We start from the raw sequence: 10,000 nt of genomic DNA on the forward strand, positions 1-10,000 counted from the left end.
ACACAGACGGGAATAAACCACATTATCGTCGCTGTCGGATGGAAACCTTGTATGTCCAAATTAAAGAATCGACAATATTTTTGCTAATTTTGCGTGACACTCTTGTTGGACGAAGTAGGGCATTCATTTATGAAAGAACATAAAAAGTTGAAATATGGAGATACAAGGTTTCTGCCCGACAGCAACAATATACTGTACAGTATACAGACACGTGCACACGCCACACATAAATAGACAAACACAGGCACCCGTACGCAGACACATATACACACCATACCATACCATGTGCACACATGCATGCACGCAGGGAGGGGCAGATAGTGCCCTGCGGTGTTGCTTTATAGCCTCGCCAGTGTCTGTTTGATGTCAACTGTCACCATGTGAGGTATGAGGCAGCTATAATCAATGACTCAGGCTGCTGTAAATTGATTTGTGCTAAGAGAAGAACCCCTGCTGCTTGGCTCTCAGCTTCCTTTCTCTTAACCCCTTCGCCTCCCCTCTGTGTCGTCGACTAATCCACCACCTTTTTCGTTTGTTCTCTTGTAGAATTTGAATGTTAAAGGCCAATGTTAAAAGCCACCAACACACACACACACATACACACACTCACTCACCAGCACTTCTCGTGGCACGAAAATCTCTCGTCTATCAATACTTTGATTCGTGCGAAACATTGATCACTGTCACCCGCTCTGCCCTCGGAAGATCTATTTTTACTCTCATCCACCTCCTCCGGTCTTCACACCTCCGATCTCCCTCGTTCCATCCTCTCCTCATTAGTGCCGGGTGTGTGACACCTACACAGGGGCTTCGGGAGATAAATGGCCTAATCCCTGTGGATGGGGAGTGAAATATTATGTGGTGTGCTCACTCACATCACACACACACACACACACACACACACACATGTAATCACATTACTACACTTTACTAGACTTTGCATGGTGTGGAAACAGACTCACACATAGACAGAGGCGGGCACATCCCATTACTTTATGGAAACAAACATGTTACACTTGCACACACACCTACATACACACACACGCACGTACACACACACGCACGCACACACACACACACACACACACACACACACACACACACACACACACACACACACACACACACACACACACACTCAGTGGTATAAGCCTTAATTGACAACCCTGGTAAAAGGAGACAGATGAATGAAGGGATCGTCCTGCTGCAAAGCCTCTCAGAATGACAACAATTGGCCTGCATCCACCCTGGAACTTGTCTCCACAACCACACACACACACACACACACACACATACACACCTGGAGTCAACAGCGACTGTAGAGAGTGTATCATTGTATGAAGTGCGTGCGTGCGTGCGTGCGTGCGGGACCCTGCTGCAATTGTCTGGCTAACACTAATACACTTTAGTATCACAGGGCTGTTTGTGCGTGTTGAGGTTGTGTAGGGGCATCAGGGGTTTGGTTTCCAGGCCTAGTTACACCTATTATAGCTTAACTCTCTCTCTCTCTCACACACAGACACACACACACACACACACACACACACACACACATACATACACACACACACACGGCTCCCGCACCATGATAGAAGTATTTGTTGTTGCTCAGTGGACAGGAAACGGAGCGGCAGCCATGATGGATCTGGTAGCAGCGAACAACAGACGTGTGATTGATATCGAAGGTATCAGCCAAGTGTGAGCGGCGTGAAGTCTTCCTGGTATTTAGGCCAGAGAGAGGGCTATGTGTGTGTGTGGAGGCGCCAACCCCCTCGACAGCTATGTTGGGCAGTGGGGTAGGCCTAGCCCATAAAGACCTGAGGCTGATTCTACAAATGCCTTCTAAATCAGTAGTTCTCACGCTTTCGAGATGTTTAAAAAATGTTAAAAAATTGCAGATGTACAAGCTCACAGTGCGGCACGAAGTGACGTGCTGTGAGCTTGTATATCTGCTATTTTTTAATAGCCAACACAAAGATCTAAAGTGACACCGATGCTTTCCCGGTATTAATGGATTAGTGGTGCCAGGGAGGTAACCATAGACCAGTGTTTCCCAAACCTAGGGTTGTGACCCATTTTTGTGTGTGTGTGTGTGTGTGTGTGTGTGTGTGTGTGTGTGTGTGTGTGTGTGTGTGTGTGTGTGTGTGTGTGTGTGTGTGTGTGTGTGTGTGTGTGTGTGCATGTACGTAGGTGTGTGTAAAAGAGCTTATCTTGAGGAAATTATTTGTATATTTTCCATTCCATATTTTAATTTCTTTGTTCATTGAAACCCTTGGGAGCACCGCCAAACGTAAAAGTGGTGTTGGGTGTGTGTGAGAGAGAGAGAGAGAGAGAGAGAGAGAGAGAGGGAGAGTGTGTTTGTGTGTGTTTGTGTGTGCGGAGCGTGCGTGAGTGCGTGCGTGCATGTATTTGTGTCTGGGAGAGGGAGAGTGAGGGAGAGAGAGAATACCTCCATAAAACCTGAGGCGGCAGATTGTCTTATTTGGATGCTCCCTGACATTGGTTTTATGAGAACAAAATTAACAAGCGACCGTAAAAGACATGCTCTGACAACGCAGCGCCGCAATTAGCAACTTGGCCCGGCCCCATTGTTCCATGCCATCAATCACACCCCGCTCACCTGACGCACTTGGTTCACGGCCCACAACGTGCCCATGGGTCCTGCCAGCGCCATTACCCGCCCTAAACAATGACCCCTTGTTCGCTAACAGGCACCCATTCTGCCCGATTAAACATTTATATGTCATTTAATAGAACGCGCAATGTCGCTCCATCGCATCTGTCAGTCACTGGCTGTCTGGGAGGTAAAATGATACCTGGTCAGCCGGCTGTGTTGGTCACGCTGGATTCCTCCATCAGCAAGCCATCAACCCCCCCCCCCCCCTTCCCCCCCGCTGTGAGGTTGTGCTGATGAGGACATGAGTGAGCAAGCACCCCTATGACCTCCTGTGACAGCCAGCTATCTGGTGGACGGACTTGACCACACGGCTTCCTGTCAGGCTGGAGTTTCTTTCAGACATGTCGTGTAATACAATGGCGGAGGAAGGAGACTTCAGCTGTTAGAGCAGTGGTTCTCAAACTTAAGAATTCAAGGACCGCTATACCATGATACTGACAAAAAATACTGGTGTGCGGGCTCTACCTCTTCAAAGTTACGCCTTTTTAGCCCAGCACCCACAGTCGATGTGCGTACAGTTACGTTTCCACTGACATAATACTAACATGATACTGACCATGATACTGATATGATACTGACCATGATACTGACATGATACTGACCATGATACTGACCATAATACTGTCATGATACTGACCATGATACTGACCATGATACTGACATGATACTGACCATAATACTGACATGATACTGACCATGATACTGACCATAATACTGACATGATACTGACCATAATACTGACATGATACTGACCATGATACTGACCATAATACTGTCATGATACTGACCATGATACTGACCATAATACTGACATGATACTGACCATAATACTGACATGATACTGACCATGACACTGTCATGATACTGACCATGATACTGACATGAAACTGACCATAATACTGACATGATACTGACAGTGTACTGAGAGTATACAAATGGAACCAAATGGACTATACAGGGTCCATTTGGTTCCATTTGTACACTGTCAGAGTTAGAGACCTCTTGGAACCCCCTCAAGGAACCATGTGGGTCCCTGGACCCCACTTTGAGAACCACTGCTGTAGAGTGATACCAGGTGGCCATTTTGGTTCAGGGCAATGTTAGTGAACAATGTCTGCTCTTGTATGAATGTTTGTTTGCTTGCTTGACATTCAGCAGAGACCTGGCAACTGATAACAGTGTTCGTTCCACACTGAAATTGGATCACGGGTATTTTTCAGCTATTTCCTCATAATAAGGAAAACCCCATGGTTTGTCTTCATCAACTTAGGAATGTAATGTTGTTTTTCACAGCACGATTAGCATAGTTGTTTATTCACTTTCACACAAAACAGTCTGCATCACTTGCAAAGGGTCCGTTCTTGGCCCCAATGCAACCGCTCTGGCTGCACTGTCTATAGCAACACCACTATTGGTGATCTAGGACCTGATCATTATTCTACTGTTGTAAAATAACTACAGTGAAATGAATGGATTATAAATGTCACTGTGTCCATTGGTTTGTGACCTTTGTGTTTGACCTCAGTGAGTATCCATTGTTGAGGGAGTGGATCGGGATCCTGATGCGGAGAACTCAATGTTCTCTAGACCACACCCTGCCAGAGTGTTACCAGAGGGTAACACTAACACCACCCTAACAGCAGCCGATACCGACCTAACACCAGCTAACACCACCTTAACCCCACCCAACACCACCCCACCACACCCTGGCCAACTTACCAGAGAGTAAGTACCACCACCACTACCCCTTACGCCACCAAAATAAGCGTTTTGTTATGTTTTTATCCTTTTGACAAATGTTTATTCATATGCATTTTTGTCAATAAAGATGTCAAATCAAAACCATTCTTTTCGCGTTTTTTGGCGACATAGTGTAGTATGACATTATCAGTGATTCATGATTTTTGACTATTGATGTTTTTTGACAACATCAATATAGTATACTATGCAGAGAGAAGCCACATATGGGTTTAATAGCCTACCACACTCATTGAGATATCTGTTGAAAAACATTATACAACACTAACAACAGCTAAGAGGATTTAAACCCCAAGAAAGCCTATGGCTTGTTTCCATTGGGGTTTGTCCTCAATTCATGGTGCATCCTATGGTGCTTCCCTGTCAACTATCCTGCTTCAAAAACCAGTATTGGGTGTGAAGGTGCCGAAGGGGAGAAGATTGGTCACTGGTACGGCAGACTCTGCTGAACCAGAATGGCAAGTTCAAGCTCCATGTCACCTAACTCCAGGATGCAGGACTTTTATTTTGTGTGGTGGTCACGTTAGTTCCAGGAAGTGTATATAATTAGATTGATTGAGAACATGTGGTTAGACTGAGCTCAGAAATCCACTGTGATCATTTCACAGGTAAAAAAATGAAACCCCACAGCAAACACCTCTCCCCATGACAGAATGATTGAATCGACAGATATACATAAACGTTCGGATTTCAAATATAACGTTTTTAACCCTGGGAGTTGAACCTGTTACCGTCTGCTTGTCATGCGGCTGCTCTATCCATTGAGCTATGGCTGCCCCTTCAAACAATACAGTGGTTCTCAAACATTTTCATGTCAAGGACTTGCAAATTGATATGAATTTGGCTGCAGACCCCAATCTGAAATGTAGTAGTGCCTAATTTTCACTACTTTTACTTCTATTCCACAGGCACATATGTAGAAACAAAATCTCATCTTTTTTTTGAATAAAGAGGCTTCTCAGTCTGAGCTTTATCTTACCACTATACCGCCATGGTTCATAATCGATTAGTTCTACTAGTCCATACCCGGTGAAGTGCGCAGGCATGCATTGCAAACGTGGGGTTATGGCAAATTATAGGAGGATTGCTTGCTCTTCACTCAAAGATTAGAGCCAGGAACAAACTTGGGGGAAAAACGTATTTTTTTGTTTTGTTTTTAAACTCACAATTTCGTCTTTGCAAGGCTCATCTTAGGTTCTATTGTGTGCTCTTCAGTAAAAGATTAGAGACAGGCATAAACTTAGAATAAAACATCCTTTTATGAACCAAAGTCTGAGTTTTGAACCCATAATCTCTGCTTTGCAAGGTCATAATATGCTACCACTGTGGTTCTGACTCAGCTAGTTCTATTGATTAGAGACAGAAACAAATTTAGAAAATAAAACATCCTTTTTTGAACCAAGAACCAACTCAGTCTGAGTTTTGACCCCACAATCTTAGCTTGTGAAGGTATGTATCTTACCACTGTAACTCCATGCTTCATACTCAACTTGTTCTATTGCCTGCTCTTTGGTGAAAGATAGAGCCAGGCAGTGATGGAAGAAGTACTCATAAGGTTTTACTTAAGTAAAAGTAAAGTATCAATACCGCAATGTAGAAATACTCTGTTGCAAAGTAAAAGTCTAGCATTAAAAAGGGACTTGAGTAAAAGTACAAAATGTACTTAAAGTAACAAAAGTAAAAAGTACTATTCATGCAGAATGTCCTATTTCACAAGTTTTCAAATCTATATAATGTATAAAAATCTTTTGAAAATAGCAGATCTAACATTTTGGAAATGCAACGTAACATTTTGGAAGTGGAACACAACATTTTGGAAGTGGACATTTACTCAGTACTTGAGTAAATGTACTTAGTTACTTTCCACCACTGGAGCCAGGCACAAATGTCCAAAAAAAAAAGGGATTTATACTCAACTAGTCTTTTTTTAACCAAGAGACTTCTCAGTCTGAGTTTTGAACTTTAGCCATTTATCTTACCACTGTGGGGTTCATAGTCACCTGGTTCTATATTGCGTGGTCTTTACTGACAGATAAGGAGAAGCACTAACAGAAAAATGCATGTGTTGCATGCCATCTGATCTGACGATACACGAAAGAAGAAGAACCGTATTCCTTGTGACTTTAACTGTTGTTCTGGATGTTAGCATTCAAAACATGCTTTGGAGTCACGAGCAGGACACTCGTGGTGGGGTTTGAACCTGTGACCTTGGGAACGTCCAGAGAACATCTTATCACAGTGATCCATGTGCTCTTTGTGCCACAGCAGTTTTCCTTGTGCTTTAAGGCCTGAGTCCGATTCTTAAAATGTTTTCTAAATCCTAACAGTTTTTTGAAAAAAAATAGCAGATCTACAAGCTCATAGCGCGGCACTCGGTGACGCGCTATGAGCTTGTATATCTGCTTTTTTTGAATAGCCAAAGAAATCTAAAGTGACACAGATGCGTTCCAGGTCTTAATGGGTTAACTGTTGTTCTTGAAGTCAGCCTTCAAAACATGCCTTGGGGTCAAGATCAGGACATTCTTGGTGAAGTTTGAACTGGTGATCATAGGAACGCCTAGAGAACATCTTAACACAGTGTTGCTGTTCCAGTATACTGTGTAAAAGAGCCTTTCAGTGTGTCCATGATACTGACATGATACTGATGATGTCAGTATCATGTCAGTATCATGGTCAGGCCCTGTCACAGGGATGCGAGGCCCTATCACAGCCCCATCACAGCGATGAAAGCACTGTGACAGACTTTGTATTCAAAGTCTGAGGCCTTTGCCACTGCACCACAGAACCTGCACACCCAAGACAGGTTCTCCTAGGGCTCTTGAAGCGTTCTTCTTAATGTTATCTTTCAAAACAGGCTTTTTAGTTAAGAGAGGAACCCTCAGTCATGGAAGGCATGGAAATCGAAGAAGTGAATCTCTGTGATTACTTCACCAGTAACTTCACACTTTAGGCAGGTTTTCCTGGTGCTCTTGAAGTGTTCTTCTGGATGTTAACTTTCAAAACATGCTCTGTAGTTAAGTGAGGAACACAACAATTCAGAAAAAGTATGGGAGGCACAGGAATGGAACAAGGAATCTTGAAAGGAATCTCAGAGCGCAACCCCTCTCCCCTCTGTGGTCAAGAGTTGCGTTGATGTTGTATAGTGTTATGCGTGCATCATCGGAAGAGGATGATTAATCTGCTGATAGATGACATTTTAACTGTGCATATATTTGTGATGTGCATTCATTGCACGTGTGCATGTGTAATTGTGCATGTATTGTTTGTACATGCCAGAGAAATTGATTGACAGCAATGCAGCCAGTACCTAGCCGTGCCTGTGGTTGAGGCAGGCTCAGGGAGATGGAGGGTGTTAAGTCGTCAGTATGAGGCATATGTCAGATCACTGACATGAGATGGGAAGAAGAGTGCTGGGGGTTGAGAAAGACAGATTACTGGATGGAGGCTTGGAGCTTTCATCACAGCACGCACACACACGCACACACACTTGCACACACAAACGCTTATCGACGGCCCGACATTGGCTTCATGGTGTGTCACATTACAGACGACAGTACATCAGGAGATCAGATTAAGAGACATCGGGTGGTAAAAGGTGTTAAAAGTTGCTCCTGTACACACCACACAGACTACAGCTGACAATCAGTTTGTGGCAATTTTCTGCGCCTGCGTGAGAGAAACTAAATATACCATGAAGGAGTGGCTGAAGGATTTAAGTTTTTCGCTTTCTCTTTCTTTCGGCGTGCACTCCTGCTCTCCCTCGCTCTATGTTTCTATGTTTATCGCTAAATCGAGTGTCCGAGCCACACAGGCGCTTCAATACCACCAACAGCAGTGGTGCACGTACCGCACATTCTACAATAGATTTTCGGCCTTAACCCTAATCTCTCAAATAGCTGAAATGATCCAATGCATGGTCTAAGAAAATCCATACAATAGCACTATAGGGCGCAGGACTTTAATTTGGAAGGGTGCTGCGGTTTCCCATTCAAAATAGAGTGGGCATGACTGAGAACTTCACTGTGTGTCCAACTAAATAAGGACCCAAGAATACTAGTTAGTTTAAACACTACAATTTACTTGCCATTGAATGACAGCAGTATGCACCAAATCCACTGCCATTCCTATCAATCTCCGGCATCAAATTGTTGTTGTTATTTGCTACGAAAGTGTCGAGTGAGGCAAACAAAATGGACATTGTTCTGTGTCTGACCAGCGTATACTGAGCTGATGCCTTGGTGGGTCAACATCCAACTTGCTCCTCCATTATACAAATGAGTGAGCGGATCACAAAAACAATTACAACAGACCATGCCAAAACATCTCACTGTACATCAAACAAAGATGCTGAAGAGGTTTTAAATATAGAATTTTGTGTACTTAATAAACATGTGAAACATGCTATGAAATAAACTCAACTGTTAGTGCCATGTTTCTTTTGCAGTGCTGTTGCTGTCTGGAAGAACTGGATAGAGCTGTCAGTGCAATTAGCATAAAGGGGCACGGCCGAGAGCCTCAGTATTGAATTTCTGTAATTAAGTATTATTAAGCATTGAAACGAACTTGCCCCCAGGGGTTAAAATGATTATTGTTTTTATTTGATCCCCAATCCTAACCTTAACCACACCTAATCCTAACCTATCATGTCAGTATCATGGTCAGTATCATGTCAGCATCATGGCCAGTTAATTACCTCAGGGTGGGCCCCTGAACTGAACATGAATCCTAATCAAGAACAAAAACCCTAAGCTTACCTTAAACACAAATGAAAGTACATAGATCTTACCTACTCTAAGCTTAAGAAAAAAACGTGAACAAACGAATAACTCTAAACTACGTTAGCACACATCTAAAACACTGGAAAACATGGCGATACAACGACTGGTGGGGTTGGAGGAAGGTCTCCAGCCTGGTCACAGGAGCCAATCACCAGCAGGGTCCACCTAGTAGTTAGCCACTCACATTCAGACACTATACTGTACCACTCAGTCCACTCACACCAGCATCACTCAATCAGCACCACAAATTCACAGGGCAAGACACTACACATGGAAATAAACATATGACCATTGGGTCATAACAGTACCATGATCAGTATCATGTTGGTATCATGGTCAGTATAATGGTCAGTGTCAGTATCATGGTCACTATTCATGTCAGTATTATGTCGTGACGTCTCTCTCTCTCTCTCTCTCTCTCTCTCTCTCTCTCTCTCTCTCTCTCTCTCTCTCTCTCTCTCTCTCTCTCTCTCTTTCTCTTACCAAGCTTAGTTCGGTTCAATTTAGTTTATTGGTTTGATGTCAGTTGCGCTAAAAAGGCTGCTATCAAATACTCTTCACACAGACCACACATAGACGGCAGTCAAGCAGTAGTATTGTCTTCCTCTCTGGGTGGACATGTGCACTCCTTTGTCTGCTGAATAATGACAGCGGGAATAAGAGCCCAGCTCTTGTACCTCTTCAACCACTCCAGTGTCGGCAGACGAAGAAAAGCAAAGTAGCAGCGGTTTGAAGTTGAGGCCAAACAGATGAGCCGTGATAACATTCTGGACTGCGAATAACCATT

General features: G+C 43.6%; 1 protein-coding gene across 1 annotated transcript in view; it reads left to right on the forward strand.

The window, feature by feature from the left end:
- ttc7a (tetratricopeptide repeat domain 7A) overlaps positions 1-3,063 on the forward strand; it is a gene marked incomplete at its 3' end in the record, with an annotated part of 30,179 nt that extends 27,116 nt beyond the window's left edge. The window contains exon 12 of the mRNA XM_080449618.1: positions 2,956-3,063. Coding sequence (XP_080305744.1) covers positions 2,956-3,063 — 108 coding nt within the window. The remainder of the gene's footprint in view (positions 1-2,955) is intronic.
- Between the last annotated feature and the right edge of the window lie 6,937 nt (positions 3,064-10,000).

Source organism: Gymnoscopelus braueri (genome assembly GCF_963280865.1).
Source record: "Gymnoscopelus braueri genome assembly, chromosome: 14".
Lineage (NCBI taxonomy): Eukaryota > Metazoa > Chordata > Actinopteri > Myctophiformes > Myctophidae > Gymnoscopelus > Gymnoscopelus braueri.